The sequence below is a fragment of the Phycodurus eques genome, chromosome 4, assembly GCF_024500275.1.
Source record: "Phycodurus eques isolate BA_2022a chromosome 4, UOR_Pequ_1.1, whole genome shotgun sequence".
NCBI classification, from domain to species: domain Eukaryota; kingdom Metazoa; phylum Chordata; class Actinopteri; order Syngnathiformes; family Syngnathidae; genus Phycodurus; species Phycodurus eques.
Genome location: NC_084528.1, coordinates 24020015 through 24047999, shown reverse-complemented (window position 1 = coordinate 24047999; position 27985 = coordinate 24020015). Strand labels below are relative to the sequence as shown.

The window sequence follows — 27985 nt, the reverse complement described above, 5'->3', positions numbered from 1 at the left end:
CCCAATATCCTGAACTTTTTGTGAGTAGTGTAATTGTTGTGCATTTGCTATCTGGTGAACACTTCACATGAGGAATTGGTGTGAAACGTTGGTCTGTGTCATACATTTTATTGAGCTCAGATGAAGAACCATTCGACAGACTTTTAGCACAGCTTCACAGAAAACAAGACAACTCCCCTCCGCCGCTCTAAAGGCTCCTGGTGATCCCCTACATATGAAAACGGAATAAATGTTCAGCGAATAAAAACCAAGTGGCTTTGATAACAAACATGGTGAGGGTGGAGGAGGTATTAATACTGTTGTTATGAAAAGGTAGTGAGGTTTAAAGTTAGCTTAGGGTTAGGGTAAAGGTTGGGGATCAGGGGTTAGGTTAGGTAAAGGTGTAGTACCCAACAATGAGCACAAGTTTAAGAGGATGGTAAAACTATTTTACGATCTAAAAGAACACCTCTAGGCAGAATGTTGGTTAGGTTAAAGTTAGGAAGGAAGAGAACTTGGAGTTTGGGTTCAGGTTGAGGGCGAGGGTTCATGGAAAAGAAGGAAGAGGGTAGAGTTGCTTATTAGGTTAAGGTCGGGAAGGAAGAATGTTAGCAGTTAGGGTAAAGGATGGGTTTCAGGGTTAAGGAAAAGAATTAGGAGTTACGGTTAGTTAGAGTTTAGTGTTACTGGTTAGGGTAGAATTAAGGCTCGGAAGGAAGAAGGTTACGGTTAGGGTTAGGTTATGCCGCCATCAAAACAGTCAACCCATATATTGACAAATTTGCTGGCCAACTGATTGCACGCACCCATCAACATCTTTGCCGAAAATCCAATACCTTCCACCAACAACAACAATCACTCAATCCCACCCTGTGAAAATCCATCCAAAAAGCTCAGGTCCTAACTGGAACCCCGCTTAAGTGTTCTGTGCGTTTCCGAGATGTCACTTTTAGACAGACATGCAGACTCGACAAAAAAATAAAAGCTCAAGTCTGTCTGCAGCTCTTATTGGCGTCTCTCAGCAGCAACTTGTGCACACACAGCCTGAACTTCTGGTCACGCACGCTGTAAATAATCACATTGCAGCAGCTGTTGGTGGCCAAAATCCAGAAGGCGAAGAAGGAGAAATTGCACCACTCGTTGCCAAGAACATTGCCCACCACAAAGACTGCGATGGGTGTAAAGGAGGCAGTGAAGGCCACCGTCAGTGTCCCGATGGTCTTGGCTGCCTTGATGTCAGAGAAAGTGGGCTTGCTGGCTTTTTGGCATTCGGCCTCTGCCAGGTGTTTCCTGCGCTTGGAGTGTTGCCTGATGCTGGACAGCGAGATGATGTTGATGGCCACCGTGCCGCTCAGCAGGGTGAAGTCAAAGGCGGGGAAGAGGAGCAGGATGTTCCAGGCCTGCGAGGGGAACTCGCCGATGGTCCCTAGGGCGTAGTTGCACATGCGGCTGCAGGTGTTGTACTCCAGGACAATCTCGCGGCTGAACACCAGGGGCGACACGGCCAGGAAGAAGCTCCCCAGCCAGGAGAGCACGATGAGGATTGTGGTCCGCTTGCGCGTGATCACCGAGTCTTTGTGCAGCGGCTTCAGCACAGCAATGCTACGCTCGATCGTCATCAGGAAGATGGTGGTGATGGACACCAGTGTGCAACCGGCGAAGATGGGTCCGATAACGGTGCAAGGGTGGAAGCTCACCGACTGAGAGTTGTATGCCGTCCACTCGGGCGCAGAATCGCCGGCCATGAGGTAGAGCTCAGCGTAGACAGACAGCGGCACAACGAAGGCACCCACCGCCAGGTCGGCCGCAGCCAGCGAGGCTTTTAGGTAGCCCTGCGGTGTGCGGAAGTGCTTAGTGCCCAAGACGACCGCCAGGGTCAGCAGGTTGCCGAAGAGGATGGCCAAGATCAGCAGCACCATGAAGACCACCGTGAGGATCTTGTTGCCCAGTGTGCAGCAGCACACGGTGCACGGCGCCTCCGCCGCGCCGTCCAGCGTGCTCGACGGGCCGGTGTCGATCATTGGACTAACCCGGCCCAGACTCTCACGTGAGCACCTGAAAGGAAACCACAATAAGGGAATTAGGAGTTGGGTGACTAGTTAGGGCTAAGGAGGATGAGGTTAGTGGCTTGGGTTAAGACTGGGGGTTAGGGTTAGAGGTTATGGTTACTGGTCAGGGTGAGGAAGCAGGAAGATTGGGGCGGCAGTCGCTCATCTGGAAGGACTTAGGCTTTGGAGTTGAAGGGTTACGCTTCAAGTTCCGCTACAGGTGAAATATAAATATGGCTACTAGTTGTTAGAGAGATGCCAGTCTTTTCTCCTGGGAACTGTCAAGGCTCCTTTGAGCAAGGCGGGATCCTCACTGACCGAGCTCAAGAGGTGCAGAACTGTTTGCGTGCCCCTTTCACTCTGACATCTCTCCTTGCATGCCTGCATGTGTGTGATTTAGTGTGATTTATATAAAGCAGAGTGTACGTTTAGTTTTCCCTTGAAGGATTATAATCAGTATAATAAAGAAAGTAAGACAAAAAATATTCATGTTAGACTTCAGGGGTTAGGAAGGAAGGGTTTTTGTGTTTCAGTTTAGGGTTGTTTAGGAAGGAAGGGTGGGGTAAGTGTATTAGGTTAGAATACTGACGGGTTAGAAGGAATAGGGTCAGGTGGTTAAGTTACAGTCACATTAGCTTTAAAGCAAACAGCCATTTCAGTGGCATAGCGCCAGATCTCAACAGATTTCCAAGTTAGCGACACGTAGCAACAAAACCGCATTTAACAGGAGGGAACCTTGAAGACAACCACAACAGGCTGTCTCTTCCAACTATTCATCCATGAGTATGAAGTTGAGGAACAGCCCTTTGTAGACTTGCTTTTGTTGGCATTGAACCCTGGAAAGGTTCAAGGTTGGCATTGAACCCTGGAAAGGTTCAATGCCAACAAAAGCAAGCAAAAACACTATCACTATTTAAACTGACCTTTATTTATACATGTATTTCTCAGAGGTAAACACGGTCTTTCGCTTTCTCTGAGCACAACTCTACAAGGTCGTTGTATCACCGGCAAAGTAGACAAGGATGAGCAAAAAAAAAACATGAAGTGCTTCATTTATTGCAATGAACTCGGCCTTTGCATCACCAGGGCCTTGTCCTTCACGCTGAGAAAAACTGAATATATATATATATATATATATATATATATATATATATATATATATATATGCAAGCAATGATGAATGGGACCTCGCACTCGCTTCTTCATGACCAATCCTCAAAAGGAATTTTATTTAACTTTCCAAATATCTTCGAAATGATGACTGAACTTTGCCGCTGCTTGCTCTGTCCTCATTGGACAGCGTAGGCAAAAATTCTGTCTTGGAAACCTGCTTGCGATTGGGGCTCATTTGGACAAATTCTCTCTTTTTTAGTTTTCCCCAAATTTTTGAAATGATCATCAAACTTGATTCGATGCTTTGCTCACATTTGACGCTGTAGGCAAAAAAAAAAACTTTGCAATTTAGCGATACCTGCATCTTATCGGTGTTCATTTGACTATTCTCTAGTCTAGCGGGAATTTGTCAAAGTATGAGATGTAGTATTGCCAAAATTGCATTAGCCAAAATGGCCACTTTAAACCAAAATGTCTGACTTCCTGCCCAATCTTGGGCTTGGTATTCCTTAAAACCACCCATATTTTTATATGAGAATGTATTTTTATGAGGAAACATCTGATATTTCCTACAAAATATGGTATTTTTGGTGAAAAACATGGCAGTTCTTTTTGGGGGGTTCTAGAATAAAGTTTGTTTTTAGGTTGTATTTTTGAGAAAAAAAATAGTAATTTCTTTCCCCTTAAAGTTGTATTTTTCGAGAATTAGTTTTTCGTATTTCAAAAATGTACGCACTGCGTGAGGCAAACAATGGTCAGAGCAGATACTAACTGGTTTTCTGAGCCCTCGGATCTGCCCAGTACAGTAAAACTGCACAAAGTGGCCTTCTACTGTATTGTGGGCAGCGTACTGCTGCTGTCTAATCAGCATCTTGATATGCAAGACCTGTGAGATCACCGGATTATTTCAGCAAAGGAGAAGTGCTCACCAACACAGATTTTGAGAAATTTGTGAATATTTGAAAGAAATAGGCCTTTTATGCATGTCGAAAAAATTTTGGAGCAAAAAAAAATATATATATATCTATAAAAATTCAATATAATTTGGGAAAGTAATTCATATCATCTTCCTACTCACCAGAGATGCTGATTATTAAATGTATTCTCATGTACAGATGACTACAGACGTGTTTTGATAGTCAAACTTGTCTTGCTTTGTGCGAACGACCAATCAGAGGACGTAAAATTCGCTGATGTCATCGAGAGCCAATGCTCTGGCCCTGTGAGGATGAATAGTAACCACATACATGAACTGGAAGCTGTACAGCCAAGAGAAACGCTATGAAATGAAAGGAAACGACATGGGACTAAATTCATACAAATTCATGGAACAAATATTAATACTTACTGGTAGTTTGTGGCTTGATTTGTAATCGTGTTGTGATGTCATGTGTCTTTATGTGAGTAAATAAGCCGGCTCTGTTGGCTCACATGAGGCCGCAGCGAGCAGGATGGATGGATGGGTGGAGGGATGGATGGATGGTGACATCATAATCTAAATTGACAGCTGTAGTAGTAAACACAAACCAGCTGGCCGCGCCGTTTTTTTTAATCCGCACAGACACAAAGAAAAGAGGCGCTGTAACATGAAGCTGCAGCACATTTGACACCGCTGGCCAGGAATAACATTCGGTACACGTGTGTGATCTATTGACATGCTGTCACAGAGATACAGTATTTGGTTCACCGACTTGAACTCTAATGCTGTGTCGTGGTTACCTCGGTGAAAAAATGAATAAAAATGCTGTAGTAGCTCTCTTCTAAGTGTAATTTTTATTGTCCCCATTTTATATATATATATATATATGTGTGTGTATTTTAAAATATTTTTGAAGGGTAAAAACAAATATTTTTAGAGTCATTCTGCACAATTTTTTAAAGCAAAAGTATATTGTTTTTTATTTTGTATTTATGTATTTTCTTTGAATATTTTTTATGTAATTCAAAACAAAAATATATATTTTTTTTTAAAGAAAAGAAAATTTCCATCCATTATCTGAGCCGCTAATCCTCACAAGGGTCGCGGGAGTGCCGGAGCCTATCCCAGCTATCATCGGGCAGGAGGCGGGATACACCCTGAACTGGTTGCTAGCCAATCGCAGGGCACATACAAACAAACCACCATGCGTACTCACATTCACACCTACGGCTCAATTTAGAGTCCTCGATCAACCTACCATGCATGTTTTTGGGATGTGGGAGGAAACCGGAGTGCCCGGGGAGAACATGCAAACTCCACATAGGCGGGGCTGGGGATTGAACCCCGGTCCTCAGAACTGTGAGGCAGACGCTCTAACCAGTCGAGCACCGTGCCAAGAAAGTTTTTATTATCCAAAATGCATTCATCTACAGCATAAGCTAAACAATTTTGCGATGTTACAAAAGTGTACGAATGCATCTTTAAAAAAAAAAATTAAAAAAAAAAAATAAAATAAAAGAGCAATGATATACATGTATGTATTTTTATTACTAATTGTTGGCTAATTGTTTTGTTATTATTTTGTCAGGTGTTTAAATAATTTGTATGCCTAAATATGTTGCCTTTAAATGTTTGTAGCTGTCAATGAGAATGGAGCATCTGTGCTTAAGTTCTCCTTGAGTGTGCAAGTGTACCAAATGTTGTGTGTAAAGTTTTACTCAGTAAAAAAAGCAATGTAGCACCTCCATTTGTGTGTGTTTGACGCCTCTGAAGACTTAAACGTCACCACCACTTTTACTGCTTGAGCTTAATAGTGATCCCTGTGCGTCACTGCTACTCTACTGTGATGCTAAATAGTGTTGCTGTACTGTACAGTACTATAATAGCGTGCCTGCAGTTCTCCTTATAAGAGGCAAATTGTGCATGCTTCAAGCTGTCATTTGTCACTCTCAGTTTAAGTTTACTGTCAAACTGACACATCAAACAAAAGCAAATTAAACATTGTACATATGTAACACCAAAATGCTTGACCAAACCACATAATGTTATGTGACGAAAGTATGCTAGCGAGCTTAATACTAACACAGTACTAGCACAATACTACTTGTCTCTCGCCATATCGCAGTTCACTCTTTGCGGTCTCACTGTATCGTGGATTTTTAAAATCGCTCATATCTATTTGTTTTACAACAGCCAACTCTACACTCCCAATCGCAGGCCAGGGCCTGCCATTTAAAGCCATAGACATTAAAAGTCACAGATACTACATTGTAGAACGCGTGGATGACGACCCTAGGTAACCCAAAATAATACCTGTACCTCACATGCATATTTAGTATTGGTAATATGCATAAAGCTTTACCATCTAAATAATAAAATAAATGTATGGTCGCTACTTTTTGGATTGATAAATGAGGGACGACGCGAATGCGAAACACCACAGACGAGCTACCGGAAATGAGCAAAGATGTTAAAGTAATTCTAAAGCTTCAAACAACTGCTAGCTTACTCCACACCGAGCAGCAACATACCTGTGTACAAACAGACCATATACCTGTACAAACCCATAAAAATAAATTGCTTGAAAATCCGCGATGTAGCTTGATGTACCAACAATAAGCTACGATATAGCTGGAGGTTGGGGCGGCAGGGGGGAGGGTTCACTTTATAATAGCGACCTTAAGGAGCCCTTTCTTGTATACAGTAGATGCTCCAAACTGTTCGACTATACCAGACCCCCACCCCCCCCAACTCCCCTCTACCCACCCTGTCATTGCTTATCTCTCAGTTTCGCATTCATTTCCTCCAGCAGCCAAGTACACAGGCACGCACGCACATACACACTCTCTCCCTGCGTCCATGTCGCTGCTCATGCAGAAGGCTCGCTCATATCCAGCTAATCATCTTCCCCGGAGTGCCAGTGCAAATAAATGCACGACAATAGTCGCACTATATTTACATGCATGGATCTACTTCAATTATACTTACAGTAGATATAAAAAAGTCTGCATACCCCTGTTCAAAAGCCAGTTTATTGTGAGCTAAATGACACCAAGTTCACCTTCAAAAACATGCATAGTGGGTTAATTGAAGACTCTGCATAGTCCACAGGTGTGAATGTTTGTTTGTTTATATGTGCCCTGTGATCGGCTGGTGGACAATTGGGTGTATCCCGCCTCCCGCTGGTGTAGGCTCTGGCACACCCGCAACCCTAGTACGGATAAGCGGTACAGAAAATGGACAGATAGATTCAAACTCATGTTAAATGGGAGTCCGCACGCACCTGCCACCGTTTAAAGCGCCTCTGATTAACCTTAAGTACAATCAGTGTTCTCGTAAGCTTTTCACTTTATTTAATTATTATTATTTTTTTTTTTGCTTTTTGGCCAAAGCCTGAATATTTTGTGCTGACAGTGACAATTTCGAATTGTTCATTTTGCCTTGCGGCTTGTCGAATGCCCCAGTTCCAGCTGGAGAAAAACAGAATATTTATCAGATGTCAAACTACAACCACTATCCATCCATCCATTTTCTGAGCCGCTTCTCCTCACTAGGGTCGCGGGCGTGCCGGAGCCTATCCCAGCTGTCATCGGGCAGGAGGCGGGGTACACCCTGAACTGGTTGCCAGCCAATCGCAGGGCACATACAAACAAACAGCCATTTGCACTCACAGTCACACCTACGGGCAATTTAGAGTCTCCAATGAATGCATGTTTTTGGGATGCGGGAGGAAACCGGAGTGCCCGGAGAAAACCCACACAGGCACGGGGGGAACATGCAAACTCCACACAGGCGGGGACGGGGATTGAACCCCACACCTCAGAACTGTGAGGCTGACGCTCTAACCAGTCGGCCACAACAAATAAATAAATCTATTGTTGTGTTTCCTATCAAAACTGTGTTTATTATCTTTGTAAAGACAGATTTACATTTAATTCTTCTGAAATGTTACATTTCAATATTTTATTGCATTTTCTGCATGTTTAGTGAATTATGTCTATTTTTTTTGGAGGAAATAGAGACTTGAAAACATTTTTAATATAGCCAACATTAGAACTGAGCATGATTGTCTTTGTTTCTAAATGTTATAATCAGCAATAAAATATTTAAATTAATGTCTTTCTGTATTTTTTAATTCAATAATTCAATTTATTTGATGTCATCATTATTTTCTGTTTTAATTGTAACATTGTATAGTCATTTTATTGTTTTACAATGTATTTCTTTATTTATTTTAAAGGAATCTACTTTATATTTCACTTGTTTTAATTATAAGGTAATTATATTAATTTAATTATATTTTTCTTTTTGAACTCATTGTTCTACTTGTATATTCCTGTCATTTTAATAATAAATACCATAATTATTTGTATTACCTTTTCTGTATTTTTTTATTTTAAAGTAATTAACTTTATGTTCACACATACGGTACATTGAGATTTTTACAGTTTGAATGCAGCATTTTAAGTGCATTCTACTGTATTTTTCTTCATGTATGAAAGTGTTTTACATTAAAATGTTTTAAATGTGACTTCTAAAAATAACTATTTTGTATATTTTTCCATTTTTTATACATATATTAATTATAGAAATAAACAAATAAAAGCATGTTAATAATAATAAACATAGCTTGTGGATTTGGTCCAAATGTGCATTCAATCGAATGTAACATGAGTTGAGGATTTACGTTCCTTAAAAGTGCACAAAAGTGTGATTCTTCATACCCCCTGAGAAGACCTCGTAAATGATGCTGGACTTACTTGAAGTGTCACTTTGAGGATGCCACAGGAAGCCTCTTCATCTTGCCTCCACCCTTGCATGTGGCGGATTCTGCTCACTTTCCTCCCCTTAAAAACAAAAACCAAAAAAAGACAACTCATCAGCTCACGTCCATCGCGGCCGACCGTCCCTGATCCGGCTTCGAGGAGCATGAGGATGATGATGAGGATGATGATGATGATGATGATGATGATGAGGATGATGATGATGATGATGATGATGCACGGTGGTGGTAGGCTCAGCTTTATAAAGGTCTTCTCCTGCTCCCTCTATTGGTTGACCATGAGGATGACGACAGCGACAGAAGTATTTTTTCCAACACTTTTTATATTACAGGGAATCAAATGATATTTTCTTTCAAGAAGAAAAGTCACAATCTTATGGGAATAAATGGGTATTTTGTTTCCCAAGACAAAAAGTCTGAATATTGCAAGATTATAGTAATAAGATAAAAAGTCATAATCTTACATTAATTAAGTAATATTATTATAGATGTTTTAAAAAATATATGACAATAATAGTTTTATTTAATGTCATATCCTTACAGGAATAAATTAGAATTTTCTTTCAAGACAAAGTCATCATTTTACGGTTATGATGTATGATTTAAAAAAAAATAATAATAAATAAAAAAAAAAAAATATATATATATATATATATATATATATATTCAATACAGGAATAAAGTCATTATTTCAAGGGAAAAGAGGTTAATCTTACGGGAACACATTTGTATTTTTTTTAGACAAAAAGTCGCTATTTTGGGAGGTAAAAAGATAATTTGTTAAAAAAGAAAATTGTAGTTTTATGGGAATTAATTTGTAGTTATTCGTGACAATTAATATTTGTTTTCAATAACAAACTTTTATTACCATGAATAAACGTTTATTTTTTTCAAGATAGGAAGTTGTAATTGTACAGAAAATGAAGTAATATTTTTTCAGTATATATTTTTTCATATATTACAGCAAGTCATGTTTTCATTTTATGGGACTAAATCCATATAAAATAAAATAAAATAATGCAAAAAATTTATTATTTAAGAGATTTTTTTTTAAAGCATTAAATCAAACAGTCAAGTCTTACGGGACTGAAGTCCTATTGTTTGAATATATATTTTTCAAATATTACAAGAATAAAGTCATCTTGTTTACAAAAAAAAGTAATAATTTTATCGGAGTAAATATGTGTATATATATATATATATATATATATATATATATATGTATATATATGTAAAAAAAAAAATATGTTAAAAAAAAAGTTTCCATCTGTATGGGTTTGACGCCCCTGAACATTCAAACGTCACCACCGCTTTGATTCTTGTGCTAAATAGTGAGACCCGTGCGTCACTGCGGCTCTACTGTGATGCTAAATGCTAAGTGCTGCTGTACGGTACAGTACTATAGTAGCGTGACTGCAGTTCTCCATAAAAGAAGCAAAGTGTGCTTGCTTCAAGCTGTTTATTTGTCACTCCCAGTTGAAGTTTACTGTTAAAGGGACACATAAAACACAGAAGAATGACCAAAGCGCACTCGTAAGTCAAATTGTTGAGCGCACCACAAAGCACCAAATTTGACTGAGCGATGGCTTGCACGAAAAACTGGTAAATTAGGACACCGTAAGGCAAGGTACCACTGTGTATTGTAAAAATAAAAAAATAAAAAAACTGCTATAAGGTAAGTGTTTGTTTTTAAACTTGTATAAAGGGACCATTTTTACTTGGCTTTCATTTGCAATGCATTTTGATTGAAATATTTAGGTAGCCTAGAGTTTTTTTGTATTTTCATAAATTCAAGCACAGGTGGTACTCGGTGTCAAACGTTTGCGAAGCGCTGTCGTGGATGATGTCATCGACGCAAGTGTGTGTGTGAGGATCTTGGGAGTGAAAGTGAATCTTTTGCTTCAGATGCTGACACAACACTTCAATCTGCATCAGCTCACTGGTCAGGCTGCCACCGTGACTCCCGGATTAAGGATTACCCGCCCGTTCAGCGCACACAGGGAAACACGGGATTAGGCCTGTGTGTGTCTGTGTGTGTGTGCAACCAGTTCCAAATCAGCGGATAAACCGTAACGCTTTGAAGAGCAGGAATGAAACTAAATACTTGTTCAAAACACTTGAGTGTACTTCAGGTGTGTCATTTAATGTATTTTGTGTGTACTTTACATGTGTGACAGTGACTGTTTTTGTGAGTGTCATTCAATGTACTTCATGTGTGTCATTCGGTGTAATTTGTGTCATTCAATGTACTTTTTATGTGAGTTGTTCAATCTACTTCATGTGATTCACTTCAGGTACTTTACTGGATGTGTGTCATTTGATCTATTTTACTGTATATTTTTGTGGGTGTAATCCAAATATGTTTATGTACAGTACTTTGTAAGTGTGTTTTTATACATACTTCATGTGTGACATTCAACGTACTTCATGTGTGACTGCATATTTTTTCTTGAAAAATACAACTGTTTTTGTCCTCATAAAATGTATTATTCTCAACGGACGTTTTTTCTCAGTTAACATGACTTTATTTTCATTCTTTTTCTTGAAGAAAAATATGACTTTTTGATCAACACTTTACTCTGCGAGTGTAAAGAATGGTTTTTATTTCCCCCTGAGGATAATTTCAATCCAACCTTTGAACTGAATTAATTTTGAACATAATTCATAATACTTGAATTAACTTCATTGCTTTTGACAAATAGAGCTATCTTAAGGGTGGGCAAACATTTTTGCTCAAGGGCCACATTTGATTTTTAAAAGGGATGAATGAGCCACGGCGTTCATATTTTCTTTTCAATATGGATTTCATTTTAATAATAAAATAATGATTCATTTTTGTTTTTAAATTAATATTCATGAAATATAAAATTATAATTAATACACCAATCATTAAATTAAATAAAAAAGACAAGTTAAATTTATAAGTATTTTTTAAATGTTGTTTTATTATTTAGAATGATAAAATAAATCAAATATACTCCATTCTTTAATTTAGCCGCCAAGCCTTTAGAATATCGAGAATTCTGTAATATTTGATGCATTAATTTAGCCATTTTTTATTTGTTTTTTGTACGTGAAATAAAAATGGTGGTATTTTTCGAGATAAAAAAATAGTAACTAAACAATTTTGCATCTCCACTGAACATGTATTATCTTAATAGATTATTGTTTTATTAATTATTCATCTGATTCATAATAAATAATGTTAATATATAAACTTAAAAACATACAAATGAATATATAGAATAGAATACAACGTTATTGTCACTGTCACAGGAACAATGAAAATCAGTTAGGCATCTCACAAAGCACACAATTATGTAAATGAAATATATACATAAAATATATACAAATGATCATATAGATATAGTTTATTAATTGATTTTACATATACTGTACATTTAACATTAATAATTGTCAAAATAATTGTCAAAACAAATATACAGCAGTGTGAGTTGAATTTTCCCTTGCAGGGTTACGTGTAATCATTCAATTAAATTAAAAATGTAATTAAAAAATATTATTATTAATAATTATTTTGTTGATCAAAATATGTTTTATTTCAACAGGTAACATTAAATAAAAATATATTTCAAAAATATAAAAGTGTATCAATAGTTAAACAATTGATTGTAAACAAACATTAAATGTATTTATATTTTACACACACATGTTCTCTTTCACCTCATCTACATGCACAAATGACTGGGGGGGAAAGGTCAAGTGTAACGTGCACATGATGATGATGATGATGATGCTAAGCCTGGCCATGGCGTGCTGACGGTGTCCATTGCAGCCCTGCTCGGCGATGACGAAGAGGAGGAGCAGGGGGCGATGATGACACGAGTGGCTTGCGTGGCACGAGCCGGCGTTCGATCCCCGCACGCCACCAAAGAGCGTGGCGTTAATTCGCTCTGACTGTGACATGCTTTACTTGCTGTCTGCGGGCCTCCCTCCTCATCATCACCCCAGCTGGGTGAGTCCCTGGGGGGGCCGAGGGATGGGGGATGGGCGAGGGGAGGTGGGGGCGGCCAGGCTGGAGGGCTGGACAGATGGGTATGTGTGTGTGTGTGTGTGTGTGTGTGTGTGTGTGTGTGTGTGTGTTAGCTTTACGCTCCACTGACTGGCCTCTGAGTCACGTTTGAGTGTGCAGTGATGTCATCTTTGTTTGGACTTGCGTGTCCAAGCAAGCAAGCATGCAAGCAAGCAGAGGGGGAGGAGGAGAGAGGAGGATTGTGGGAGATGCTGCATCAGCTGAACATGTTTTTTTTTTTTTTCCCCCATTTTTTATTTTTATTTTTTTTATATTATGTCAAATGACAGTGTCTTGACACACCACAGAGAAGAGTCACATCATTGTTGCTTTTAATCGTCCCAAACAAGTCAATGGAACTTCATGTTTGACCAGCTAACTAAACTGTTAAATTAGCTTACTTGTCTTTGTGAGTTTTGTTGCGACGGATGAAGTTCGACATCGTTGTTGTTGTGTTTTTAACGCGTGAGTTGCAAGCCATGCAGGTCGCCATCCTCTTTTTGCAGACTTCATCGACAACGTAATCCTTGAATCCAAATTGTATTATCTTTGGAGCTCCTTCCGTCGTTGTTCATGCAGGAGGCTACGTCACACTGACGCAACAACGGAGATTGTGTTGCCAGGTTGACGGAAATGACCCCCCAAAACGTTTCTTAAAAAAAAACAAAAAAAACGCAAACTGTCTGAATTAAATTGCAGATTTCCAACTCTAAACGAGACGACTTGTCAAGTCATGAAGTTCAAGTCAAAGTCAAGTCAAGTCTCTTGGCTACCAAGTCTAATGTCAAGTCGAGTCTTTCTGAAGTATTTGGCAAGCAAGTCGCAAGTCATAAAACTGCCAACTTGAGTCGACTCGAGTCAAGTCATTTGACTCGAATCCCCCCCATCTCTGTATGTTAGAGTTGCGAAAATATACCTTCTTAAAGCCTCCCGTGGCTGGAATACAGCCCAAAAGGTCATAGCGGGCCTTTTCCACGCCGCAACAATGAGGCGCTCCACTCTAAAGCGGCAAGGCCAGCGCCAAGTCCCTGTCCACACGCTGGCTGTCAAGTCTGACTTTTTTTCTCCTCCCTCTTACACCTCTCCGTCACATGCACCCAGTCAAAGCCTGCAAGCCACTGGACCATCTGAGGGAAAGATGCATTTTCTGTGTGTAGGCATAGGATAATCGCTGATACAAACAAAAGCACTCAAGTTCTTATGTAGTGGGAACGGGGGACTCATGCCCGAGCAGAAGTGCGTCACTAGGCATCGTATTAGCCAGATTGGTTTGCCAGATTTTTGGGGCGTGTACAATGTATTTTTACAATGCATGATTTTGCTTCTACCCATATGATCAAAACAAAGTATTATCTGTATTTTGTTAGTTTTTTCAAAGAATTCTTCACATTTGAACATTTCATATTATTTACTTGCTCTTATTTTGAAATTCAGAGCCCTACTTTTATTTAGTAAATGAGAAAACACACAGTTGTGCTCATATGTTTGATTACCCAGGCAGAATTTGTAAGATGTGAACAATTAAAAAAATATATGAAAGGCCAGTCGAAACACATTAAATTTTATTTTTGATGGGATTCAAATTAAACTGTCAAGCATTTCAGAAAAGCATTATCATTGAACAAAACATAACCATGATGGATGTAGTTCAGTCATCAGATGTATTTAAAATTAGACTATATTTGACAAATTCTGCTAGGGTATGCAAACTTATGACCACAACTGTACATATATCCAGTCATATGTACCCCTGTCATATTGGAATGAACGTGTAGGCTACACATTTTTCATAACGTAGGTGGTGGTGGCATACCAGAATGAAAGCGCACACCTTTTTCATAACCTCTAGATGGCGCTGGCATATTGGAATGAAAGTGTACAGCTTTTTTATATCCTCTAGATGACTTTTTTAAAATGTGAAGTTTTTTTCCCCATTTCTCCCTATACCTATGTATAATGTCCACTATTTACTTTTGACATTTTGTTTTGGGGTGGGGGGGAAATACGCATTATACATGAGAAATGACGGTAAAATGTAAGATGCAAGTGCGCTTCTGAACCCCACTGCTAGATGGCGCCAGTACACTTCATAAGGTCTATCCCCCATCAATTCACATTGTCTTCCTTGCAGTGGAAGGACAACATCATTTGGTGGTATGGTAGCATTTTATTGTCAATCCTCAATATATGTGGAACATACAGAGGGCCGGAATCACTTAAAAAAAAACACACATACAAAACATCCATTCATAAATGCGGTGTTACTGTGTTGTCGTGTCAAGTGGTTCAAGCCGAAAGAAAAGGTCTGGAGTCTCCCTTCACCACTTGATCAGAGATGTTGCGTTCACAGCGTGCATGACGTCACTACCGTTCGCCACAGCCAAGTTGAAAATAAACAAGCAACTGTACAGTCCGTTGTAGAGTAACACACATACACATGCAGAAGGAATGTGTCAATTCTCCAGTCCCATCACGCTTCAACTCCTCTGGGCCACTTCGCCGACCCTCCCCCACAGCCACCAGTCCAGTTGAAGGGCACAAATGGTAGGCAGTCCACCAGCAACGACTTGTTGGGAAAGTAGGACTGGGGGGAATGGAAATAGTTCCCAAGATGGATGGGAAGGAGTCACCCAATAACATTGGAGGATATATTTGAGACCATATTAATGATTTAGTCCCTCAAAATCCACACAATTGACATTTTATGTTGTGAGCGTCTGAGTCATCCCCCCATCCCACTCTGATTTCCGAACTTCAAGTATTGCTTAAACGCGCCTGGTCTGACCAGTGTCTCTGAGTTCCGACCGTCGAGTTTCCCATGAAGGCATCGCGTTGCTCGGCTGCCATGTTGTTGTTGTTGTTTTTTCATGCAAGCAGCGGGCGGTGGTGCGTTTGTGGCTGCTCGGCTCCTCTGTGACGGACAGTTTCTAAATGGAACTCCTCGCTCTACTCGCTCCATCGCCCACATATAATACGCGTTCATAGTCACCGGATAACAAGGAGAGGGAGAGAGAGAGAAACAAGAGAAAATAGTCTGGTACGTACTTTGAGTTTGGGGGCCGGGGGGAGTTACTCGTCTTAAGTGTTGTATGTGACATACATAGTGTTTACTAGCTTAACTGATTAGCCTTGACTTTTCCTCACCGGAGCTCGACTGGGTTTATCCACCTGGTGAACTTTGCACGCTCGATAATTCTCCCGGGACCAAATGGATCAATAGCTCACCAGTTTTGTGTTGTTTAAGTTTGAAGTTGGGGAAAAAGTCGACACAAGTCGCGATTGAGGCGAAGAAGCTAACTTTCCAAGCTAGGCTAGGCTAGGCTAACGCTCGCGACAGTTGTTCCAAATCGGACGTCCAGTTGAAAGTTGGCCATTTCGACCCGTCGACAAATGTGTCATCTTAAATAGTTAAAGTTGTGCTAGTGCTTGTTCAAAAGTTCTTATTTGGAAACAGTGGAACTTTTAAGTTCATTTGAGTGTAGCATGATAACTTATTTGCACGTCTGCCTCACAGTTTTGAGGTTCGGGGTTCGAATCTCGGATTCCTGTGTGGGCATGAGGCGTTCTCCCTTTACTTGTGTGAGGTTTTCCTCTTATGAATTGGCTATCAGTCCATTGTTTGTCTATATGCGCGCTGACATTGATTTGGTGGCCAGTCTATTGTTTATGTGTGACCTGCCATTGACGGCGCTTAATTGATGACGCCAAAATTGGTGTGAATGTGAGTTACGAGGCGTTGTTTGTCTCGTTGTGCCCCTCGATTGTTCTGGGACCAGTCCACCTTCATTCATCAACGTCAAACTACTCTACAGAATGTTCTAAGTATTTATAATATGGAATATGCTCTTGAGGTGTAGCGAAAGTGTGATCCAGACTCTTGATGAGTCGCCTTCCTGTTTCAAAAGGGAAGTTGCATCTCAGCGAGTTGCAAAAAAAAAAGACCAAAAAATCTTGTACCTCCCCCAGGCAGGCAGGGTCTGCTAAGCTACTTAGCACCCACAAATATGTGTCCCTCCAAAGAGCTTTATGCTCAACACATCCTCTCCAATCACCTCTAATAGAAGCACAAATGAGTTATCACCTCGCTAGATTTTTGCTTTTTCTTTGACTTTTTGTGTGCAATGTCACAGCCACTAGGTCAGACGCGGGAAAAAAATGTGATGATGACCCAGCGACTGTAAGACAGGGAGAAAAGCTGAACAAGCGCCTCTGTCCTGGCTACGCATTATATACTGATATATATACTGAAAATGTGGAAAAAAAGTGAAGCGCTGTAAATTCTTAATATAGTGTAACTACCAAAGAGGAAAGATAAGCATTGGGGAGGGATTCAAATAAATTTAAGTCTAATCTAAAAAAAAAAAAGAAAAAACAAAATAAGATTAATATGATGCATGTTGCTGTAATATGGTAAGTAATAAATATAGTCTAATTATGCAGTGTTTTCGATTAGTACAAAGTGGAAAGTTTGATAGTGATAGACAGATATTGACATTGATATATTGATGAATTATAAAATTACTTTTAATAATAAACATTTTAATAATCTTATGATGGGGGACCAGTTTATTTAAATTTTCGTTTTTCCCACTTTACTGACTTTCTACTTACTTAGTGTCAGATGACGAAAAGCCCAATTTCACTTTAGATTACTATTTCAAATCATTGTTTCCTGCTCTGCGGTTGTGCGGAAGATTAATGTGGGCATTCTACACCTTAAACTATTAATGAATATACTATAAAATAATGGCATTGTTGTAGGGAAACTCCGCTATACGTGTCGTGAAAGTGTTTGTGCCGCAGGTGTGGAGGGCGCGGCGCTCTTCAGTGATCTACCTGATCATCTACCCTCCTTTCCCGACTTTCCTCCCCCGCTTCCACTCCCTTTTCCCTTCCCAGCACACCGCCTTGTGTAATCATAATCCAATATGTCCTTGTGTATAAATGGCTGCAGATTACAAGGTGCCCGTCGCATGTCGACCACAGTACGGTAACTGGAATTTACTGTTGCCATGGTAACACCTTGACTTAGTTTACAGGCAACACTTTGTCATATTCTCAACTGCACAGTGGAAAAAGAAGTTAATCACTGTATAAAAGAAACACTACTGTCATAGTAGTGCTAGTAGTAGTGTTTGTATATACACAGACAAATGGTTAGGAATTTCAGAATGAAGCAAAAATGCACTATAACAGCTGAGCTGAATTTGACCTCCCTTAACCTTTGAATGCAAGTGTCCTCTGCTGTAGTGGAAGAGTCACAGAAAGATGTAGAAGTGGTTGTCCTTGGAATGTTTCATGCATCAAACACCTGTTGTAAATTTTGGTGTTCAGTTGGACCGATATATGTGATTTTTCCAGTCTCTGTGTAACTCTGTTGCAACCTGCTGATGACCCTATAAGCGCAGTGGTTAGTGCAACGGAGATAGAGACAGGAAGAGTAACAGAGAGGGAATTTCTGCAAATAATTGACACTCCCCTAAAAGCGATTATGATTGCCTCTATTACTAGTTTAAACACTAAAAAATAAGCACAGCACGCAGCTAAGCAAGCACATACACAATGTCTTTTTTAAAATATGTAACTGAAAAAAGGAAAGGAAGTAATAACTAAAGATTCGCTCTTGCCTCGGCTGATGATTGCCACTTGCTGGAGGTGATAATTTGCACGTTGCGATAGAGCTATTCATTCAACATTCATTTACTGGTTGTATTAATGACTATGACTCATAACCACCAGTAACAAAAAAAACTTATGAAAGTGTCAATCAAACATGAACATATTTTATCCAGCATAGCATGGCTAGTGTACAGTAGCTAATGAAGTGTTCTGTGAGTTCTTATATTGAGGCACAGAAAACCCAGGATGGATTTCAACAAGATCCTGTAATGAATACAAGATTATCCAGCGACATGTTTGGACATGCATCGGCCGATCGAACGGCTTGATTGTTACAACTTGATGTGGGTTAAAAAAAAAAAATGCTGGCTGCCATGAAAGAAAAGACTAAATGGTTCTGCTGAAACACACCTTCCGCCTCAACAGTTATCACTAGAACGCATGAAAGTTATGTAATACTTGAACTATTCCTTCAGGCTGTTTAAGAAATTTGTTCAAGCTTGAACCTTGTGGAGCTGACTTATAAAAGAGCTTACGACGAGCCTTAAATTTCACTGCCATCCTCCGCCTACACACGACGACGAAAACACGTTTTTACAAGTTCTTTGCAAAATGGCGTTGTCCATCTGTCTAGTCTAGTTTATGTGGTTCAAATTCATGTGACTCTAAAATGTCTGGTTCAAGTCAAAATGACAGACTTCCTGTGCCTTTTTGGTCATGGCTTCTTGAGACCTTTCTGTGGGTCTACAGGCATGTTTATGAAATTTTATAACATGAAATTTGGTAGACATGTCTCTCATAACCAGACCCACAAAAAAGGTCTCAAGAAGCCATGCCTGAAAAGACAAAGGAAGTCTGCCATTTGCGTAGCATGTGGGCCATTATGAATTCCTAGGTATGTTGTTATATTTTTTTTAAATTTTAGTTTCTTTAATAGATGTGATCATTTGAAAATGCAAACACTTATAGAGATGTATATTGTATAGAAGCAAAGTGTTGCACATTGATCTTAATTTGTTTCCTATCTTGTTAGATCATTGTTGATAATTACTGTGAGAAATCATTAACATGATCAGAATATTCGCATAGATTCCTACCATAAGTTATTGATAATTACATAAAGGTAATTTGAGCAAATTTGTTCTTTCAGAAGTGTATATCAAGTTGTCATAGAGATTTCGTCCGATTGCTTCCAAATTTATAGCGCGTATAGCAGACAGGTGCTCAACACTAAATTGTGGGAAATCTTGAGTTTTTGTCCTTGCATGTGGACAGACAAGAGCATCTAAGTTTGATTATAAAACATAACGGCAAAAAACACAAATCTTCAATAACTCAACCTCTTGAAAAATCAGACCCCAAAGCCAGTTTCTCTGAACAACATAAAATTTGGTAGGCATGTCTATCATGGAGACCTGCAAAAAAGTCTCAAGAAGCTATGCCCGAAAAGACATGGGAAGTCTACCATTTACCAGTCTACCAACCAGCAATTTAAGTGAAGTTTTTAGCTGACTAATTCATGCTAGATATGACCGGTCAGCGAAAAGACACGTTTCACAATCCTAGTTCAACTTGGACCGCCTGCTCACAATCCTGACAAGTCGAGAGCTAAACGTCAGTCTCGAGATTTGTTGTTGTTTTTAATCCATATTATCACGCTTCACAGCATGGTGCTCTCCCAGCTGCGCCTCCGCCATCGATGCGAGTTGATGCTGCAGTAACAAGCCATTAAAAACTAAATTCCGACATGTAGGCAGGCTGCTTAGAAGGCTAAAAGTGACTCTGACTCAGTAATGACACGTTGTCTATAGACCCGCAAACATTAACTTCAAATACTTTAATTACAACACTAGAGCTGCAAGAGTAAAAAAAAATAAAAAAATCATCTCTCTCCCTTTGTTCGCATTGATGTTAAACAATATTCGCCGTAAGAATTGAAAGCAGTTGCTGCGTGATGCTCGTCAGTAATTGCTTCCCGCGTTATCTACCAACCACACGTCTCCGTGCGAAGTGGCCAAAGTTGCAGAGCGACTCCACAAGCCTTTTTAAGGCCGCTCGCGTGCTCTGTTTAGAGCTGCTAATTATTCTTATCCTACGGCAGGCGCGTCTGTGGCTTTCTTCACACCTCACATTTCCGCGCTAGCGCCTAGTCAGCATGCACACGGCGCTCCCTCATGTCAACCAACAGGCTTGTTTTTGTCTCGGATAGCCAACATTTTAATGATCAGCGGGCCAATCGGAGCATATTTTGTGTGCCGGGTCCAAGTTTGGGGAAAGGCTAGTATAGCTAATTAGCATCGTTTACTAGCTCAGCTCACTAGCATGACTTACACAGTATCCAGTGAACCTCCATTCGGCGTGGGGGATGCGTTCCACACCCACCTGCAAGAAGTGAAAATCGGTAATATAGAGGGACCATACACTTTCAAGTATTCATTCCTTAGCGCAGTGGTTCTCAAACTTTGGACATCCAGTACCACCTAAAACAATTCTTAGCTCTCCAAGTACCATCACCATGACCAACCTTTAAAATATAGTACTCTAGTAGGCCTTTGTTTCCATTAAAAACAAAGCAGAGGCTTTACGCCTAAAAGTACATTTTATATGATTGTAAGGCATTGTAACATCTTTTGTAGTTTGAACAGTAATACTGCACTTAAATATAGGAATCTAAAAAAAAAAATATTATTGATTCAATTAAACAGTACATACAATGTATATTAAACTGCACATAAAAGTTACAAATTTTACCTAAATAAAAGCTTAAAAACAAAGTCTTTCAAGATTGAATGCAAATGCAAAAGTTATTGCATTTGCATTCAACAACAATAACTAATGCAAAGTTATTGTTAAATATTAAATATAAATATTGTATAGTTAAACACAACTGAACTGTACTTGGGCAGTGGTCATTGCACGTACCACTTGAGAGAGCCCGCGTACCACACTTTGAGAATCACTCCTTTAGAGCCTGTTCTCTGCTGTACTCTCTCTGCCTAGAAATGGGAGACTACGATACAACATCACTTTGAGGGAACGAAAAGAAGACTCTCTCACAGAGTTGTTCAAATGAGAGGCAAAGCGTACTTGCCTCAAGCTGTTTGTCATTCCCAGTTGAAGTTTACTGTAAAACTGACACATAAAACAATACATATTTAAACACCATACCATTCAACTAGCTTAATGCTAACATAACGCGAAACGCGTAGTGCTAGTGTGGTACAGTAGCGTTGATCACAAGTATGGATCGCTAGCGTGTGCTACATGCTGAGCTTACGTCCTCTGGGGTCTCGCCGAGGAGCCGACTGTGTGTGCCCTGTGAGGCGAGTGCTCCGGTTTATTAATGTGTTTATGGCTGTGTTAAACTGGGGAGGCTGCACACGGCCCACGCTCGTTAGCATAACGTTGTTGTGAACTGGGCTTGCGTGGAATGCCAATGACCTCGTCGTCCTCCGCTGTACCACTGCACTCAAAAGCGACACAGTGAACGAACACCAATTCATCACGGGCGAGGCCATATCATTTAAGAAAATATGTATAGTTTCACCCTTCCAACACGCTTTAAACACATTTAAACTGCAAACATACGCAATAATGTATTACTTAAGTGTCTTTATTCTTGGTATATACCAACATTAATCATGGAAATACTACTTTTTAAATAACCTTTTTTTGTAGAAAAAAAGAATACTTGCAATATTATGACATTATTCATTTCAAAAAATATTTTTTTTTTCTGGAAAATCTTGACTTTATTCTTGACTTTGACTTTATACACATTTAATTATTAAAAATATAACTTTTCAATAAATTTTCTTTAAAAACGCAATTATTAATGTAATATTCCAACTTTATTCATAAAAACTGACTTTTTAAAAACCTTTTTTTCTGAAAAAAATGTAACTACATTCTTAATATCACATTATTCAGTATTACAGCATAAATATGACTTTAGATAACCTATTATAAAAATCCACTTTATTCTTTTCATATTACTTTATTCATTGAAAGCTGACTAACAACTTTTTTTCATGAATAAAATGCAAATGTGTTCTTGTAATGTGACATTAAAGAAAAGTACACATTTCTAAATAAGTTTTTCTTTAAAAAAAGTGTGACTATATTTGTTTTATTACATTAGTTATCAAAAAAGAAAACGTTTTTTTAGACTTTGAAAAAAAAATCTTGTCATGTTACATTATCCATTAAAATATTTTAAATCTATCTTGAAAAACAAAAATAAAAAAACGTTTTCTTCTAAGAAAATGTAACTTTATTCTTGTAAAGTAAAGGTCACTTTGGGGCTTAGAGACAAAGCCCTGCTGTAAATAGCAAAAATCTCTGTATTGAATCCCCCATAAAAAGGTTTAGAATTGCCTATAGATGCCACGAGATGTGCTACTTATGTCTAAATGACACTCCTCAACTCACTTTAACATAGCTCCTTGGCATCAAGAGGCCGCAAGATGGCAGCAAAGCACTAGTTTTGGCTAAATTAAGCTGCTCAACTCACTTCAACATAGTTCCTTGGCACCAATATTCCACTAGATGGAGCCAAAGCACGACTTCTGTCTAAAGGAAGCTCCTCAGTAGCAAAGCACTAGTTTGGCCTAAATGAAGCTCCTCAACTCACATCAACATAGCTCCTTGACACCAAGGCGGCACACGATTGTGCCAAAGCACTACCTTTGTCTAAATAAAGCTCCTCAGCTCTGTTTAACTTGGTTCCCTGGCACCAATATGTCACAAGATAGAACCAAAGTACTACTTTTGTCTAAATGAAGTTCCTCAGCTCACTTCAGCGTCGCTCCTCCTCCTTTTGACAGCGCTTGAACATGTCAGCTTTTGCGTAACGCGCTCTGTGTTGTGTGGGCGCAGGCCGGGCCAAGATGGTGGACCGCCTGGCCAACAGCGAGGCCAACTCCAAGCGCATCACGGTGGTGGAGGGTTGCTTCGGGGCGGCGGGCCAGCCCCTGGCCATCCCGGGCCGCGTGCTGATCGGTGAAGGCGTCCTGACCAAGCTGTGCCGCAAGAAGCCCAAGGCGCGCCAGTTCTTCCTGTTCAACGACATCCTGGTGTACGGCAACATCGTGCTGCAGAAGAAGAAGTACAACAAGCAGCACATCATCCCGCTGGAGAGCGTCACCATCGACACGGTGCCCGACGAGGGCGAGCTGCGCAACGGCTGGCTCATCAAGACGCCCACGAAGTCCTTCGCCGTCTACGCCGCCACTGCCACCGAGAAGTCCGAGTGGATGAACCACATCGGCAAGTGCGTCCAGGAGCTGCTCCAGAAGAGCGGCAAGGCGCCGGCCGGCGAGCACGCCGCCGTCTGGGTGCCCGACTCGGAGGCCGCCGTGTGCATGCGCTGCCAGAAGGTCAAGTTCACGCCCGTCAGCCGCCGCCACCACTGCCGCAAGTGCGGCTTCGTGGTGTGCGGGCCCTGCTCCGAGAAGAAGTACCTGCTGCCCAGCCAGTCCTCCAAGCCCGTGCGCGTCTGCCAGTTCTGCTACGGCCAGCTGGTGGCCGGCGTCCGCTCCGACTCGGTCGGGCGCCCCGGGGACTTCCGGGACGCGTCGGACGACGACGACGAGGACGACGACAGCAGCGACTGAGGGGGGACGTGCCCGAGCGTTCCCGCGATGGCCATTGAACTGAGCTGCTTCTCTTCACAAACACGCGTTACCGCCACACGACACTGAGATCCACTTACTAAGGTAAAAATGAACTCAAATACTACAAGAATAAAGGCCTATAACTTCGAGAAAAAGTAGTCATTTTTGTTTTGTTTTCAAGAAAGGCTCATCAATTTTTTTCAGGATTTTATGGGAAAATCAGATGTTTTTTTTTTTTTTTAGATCTTTTTTTTCCAAGAAAAGTAGGATTTATAGTCATTTAAAAAATAAAATAAAATCTTTCAAGGAAGTCATGTTTTAGGGAGAGGTTTTTCAAGGACAAAAAGTGCAATTACTTTTTTCCTCTGCAAAGAGTTTAAAAAAAAATAATTATTTTAGTGGTTTTTTTTTTTTTTTAGTTTTTTGGTTGTTTGGGGGTGGGTTTGAGCAACATTTCTATTAATTAATTATTCTAAAAGTAAAAAAAAAAAAAAAAAAAAAAAAAAAGATTCAAGAAAATATTTTGGGAAAAGTTGAATATTACCCCCAAATACATTCCAAGAAAAACAATTCCATGAATTCAGATTTTTTTCAAGTCTTCAATTAATTTCAAGAAAGTCATATATTTTCAAGACAAGTTGTAGTTTCAAGTAAAATAAAGCAGATTTCAACTTGTTCTCCTTTGTCTGAGAAAATGACTTTTGAAAAATATTTTTGAAATCGGATGTCTTTTCAATTTTTCTTTATTTTATATCAAGAAAGTTGCTTAATTGAGAATTGTTTTTCAAGGAAAATTTGGTATTTCTAGTTAAGTATTTTTGGAAATAAATACTCAAATGTTTTTGAAAATAAAACCAATTATTATTTTTAATTCACACATGAAAAGTTAGATTTTGTTCAAGAATCAGATTGTTTCAAGAAAAAGTATTTTCAAAAGTAAATTTTTTTTTGTTCCCATAAATTTAAGACAATTGTTTTCCTAGAAGAAAAGTCTTAAAATATTATTTTCAAGAAAGTCGTATATTTTTGGGGATTTCTTTTTCACAAGAAAAAAACATTGAAAAAAGTAAGTAAAAGTAAAAAATGTGATATAGCTAACTTGTTTTTAGGATTTAAAGTTGAGGAAAAAAACGGTCAATTTTATTTCTTTATGAAAGACTACTTTTTGGGAAGTCTTTTAACTCAGTAATTTTTTTCCCAAGACAATTTCATTGAATCGTTTTGAGAAAGTTTGTTTTTCAGGGGAAAGAAATATGTTTGAGTTTCTTTTCAAGTCATTTTTTAATCGAAAAAGTACTATTGTGAAAAATCTGAAAGTCTTGATCTATTTCTCGAATCGATACCTTTTTCTTGTAGTAAAGATATTTTTGGATTTTGTAGTATTTTCTATATTTTCTCTGTAAGATGACGACGATGATGTGATCATGGTGTGGCTGCTTCCGACAACTCAAGTGGCAAACGCACACGCGTGTGCCTCCACTTTGTCACCTTAGTGCCTTGTACAGCACACTAAACGCCTCCCCCCACTCTGGTAAAAAAAATAACAAAATTTGGTGCTTGTTAAACGTCATCTTGGCAACAGTTGCCATGGTAACTGCAATTATTTTTTGTTTAAGATGGCGAACGCAAAAGCTTTTTGTCTATTGAAGGCATCTAATTGAATGACTAATCAAAACTAATGTACATAATTTGTGTTCAAATATGAATTTTTTTCACTCACCTGTCGATGTTGTGAGTATTTGAGGATGTCTTTTTAGAGGTAAATTTTAAATTCACATACATATTAAATTATGACTTTTTTTCTTGTTAAAATTCAACTGTAGTCTCAGAAGTTTTTTTTTTTCTTTATAAATCCGACTCAGAAGATTGATACGAGACAACTTTAATTTTGTAAAATTACAACTAATATCTTGGGGGGGGGGGGGGGGGGGGGGGGAAGCCTTTAGTTTTATAGGATTACGACTTAAAAAAAAAAAGAGTACAATTCGCCTTTGAATATTATGAATTTTTTATTAAAAAAAGACTCCTCAGATGACATTTTTTTCCCCCACAAAAATAACTTTATTTGCATGAAATTACAGCATTACTGTTTTTGTGATGTGACACACAGTAAAAAAAAAATTATAAAATAAAAGGCTTTTTCCTTGGAAGAAAAATAAAAAAATTTTAGTTTCTGGTTACATCTTTTCCGAAACAAAGTGGGACTATTCTCATGATAATAACAAAATACTATTTTCTTATAATTACAATTTTAAAAAAACAAAGCATATTCTCATAAGATTGAAACTTTATTCTTGTAAGATTACTATTTTGTTTTTGAAGTTTTTTTTGTTTAAAAAAATTCAAATTTTATACTAAATACAAAAAAAAAAAAAAGTTACTCATAAATTTACGACTTGAAAAAATACCTTATTCTCATAAAATTCAGATTTTTAAGGTTACAATTATTTTCAAAAAAAATGTAACTTCTCAGGAAATCACTACTTCTTTAAATAAAAAAGACCACTCATTAAATTAGGACTTTTTAAACAATAACTGTGATGACACATTTTCAGATGATGGCTTTTTTACTCTTAAAAAGACTCAACTTCCGTCTCTTAAAATAACTTTTTTTTTTCTCTCTCTCTCGAAAGTACGACCTTTTTCACATGAGACAGATCTTGGAGGGGAAAAAAAAGGAGCTTTATTTTCTTAAAATAATTTCTTTCGGGGGAAAAAGTCTGAAATTGTTGAAAAATGATGTAAGATGTTTTAAAAAGTTATTTAATAAGACTTATTGTAGCAGAATTTGTCTGTTTTTTTTCTCCCTGATGTGATTCTAATAGTTGTCCGTTTGTGGCACTCATATAAAATGAGTGAAGTTTGAAAGCAGCTGAAGGGATTTTTTTGTTTTTGTTTTAAACAAATTCAATGATGAGGTAGACCTTGGTGATCTTTTGATGTCACGGCCGCTACATGCTTTTTAATTACTCCTGTGTTGATTTTCTAGAAACGTTATTTTTGTCTGTTGTCCGTCCGAAAAAAAGGGCTGTGATGATACCAGCTGTAATCCGTTTGTAAATGAGTGCTTTTATGATATTTTTTAATATTGATAGTATTGCAAAAGTTGATACACTAACTTGCTGTTGTGCTTCCTGAATGCTGCACCAATGAAATGTCACCTTGCTTCGCCTCCCAAGCCACAAAAGCTTTGGAGATTCATAACATGGCTGATTTTCCTTGGAATTATGTTTTCGTCTTTTTCATGTCGTTTAAAGGTGTCTAAAAAAAGGGCTTCAATCAGAATGTAAAATCAGATTAATGAATGATGATCACTAGTTTATTAATTCTTGTACGAGTGAGCAAGTGTTCTCATCCTCTCCACTTGGTTTTTTAAAAGAAAAACTCAAAACTAAACTGCCTGTTTGACTTTTTATTTCAGTTTTGATTGCACTACTTTGAATGTACTTTAAACACTTTAACCCTCAGGCCATGTTGGCTTTTACTACCTTACACCTTGTCCGTGACCACATTTTTTTGTGTGCTTCTTTTACTGCATAAAGATTTAAATTTACATCAGTTCTTGGCATTGCCATAATTCATAATTAATAAAAATCCATAATTTTTTTTTTAATCCATCCGTTTGTTTGCGCAATGCACATGCTGTAAAATAACCTCAAAAACGACGTGTTAGTACCACCTTATTTTTCATCATCTGTATCTTATAGTTTCAACTTGAATTAAAATATAATTCTCCTCCATGGTCAACAGACGGTATCTTTTCTATTGTGACGTCATTCACTTGCTACATTGCAGTGCAGTAACCCGTGAAACACCTGTTTCGGAAACTATGAAATTTGTCCAAAAATTGTCGTTGAGTAGAATAAAACCCATACC

General features: G+C 38.8%; 2 protein-coding genes across 2 annotated transcripts; one reads left to right on the top strand and one right to left on the bottom strand.

The window, feature by feature from the left end:
- Nucleotides 1-105: 105 nt before the first annotated feature.
- Nucleotides 106-8964, bottom strand: LOC133402129 (beta-2 adrenergic receptor). The gene is made up of 2 exons (XM_061675726.1): nucleotides 8820-8964; nucleotides 106-2034 (listed from the first exon to the last, which is right to left on the bottom strand). The coding sequence occupies exon 2, from the start codon at nucleotides 1998-2000 to the stop codon at nucleotides 966-968; it is 1035 nt and encodes a 344-aa protein (XP_061531710.1). The 5' UTR covers nucleotides 2001-2034; nucleotides 8820-8964; the 3' UTR covers nucleotides 106-965.
- Nucleotides 8965-15687: 6723 nt separating this feature from the next.
- plekhf2 (pleckstrin homology domain containing, family F (with FYVE domain) member 2) lies at nucleotides 15688-27505 on the top strand. Its single transcript, XM_061674750.1, has 2 exons — nucleotides 15688-15912; nucleotides 23373-27505. Exon 2 carries the CDS (start codon nucleotides 23384-23386, stop codon nucleotides 24107-24109), a length of 726 nt encoding a protein of 241 aa, XP_061530734.1. The 5' UTR covers nucleotides 15688-15912; nucleotides 23373-23383; the 3' UTR covers nucleotides 24110-27505.
- Nucleotides 27506-27985: the final 480 nt, after the last annotated feature.

Bases quoted from the DNA above. Each gene is read 5' to 3' on its own strand.
- LOC133402129 (XM_061675726.1), bottom strand. From the start codon at position 2,000: ATGATCGACACCGGCCCGTCGAGCACGCTGGACGGCGCGGCGGAGGCG.
- plekhf2 (XM_061674750.1), top strand. From the start codon at position 23,384: ATGGTGGACCGCCTGGCCAACAGCGAGGCCAACTCCAAGCGCATCACG.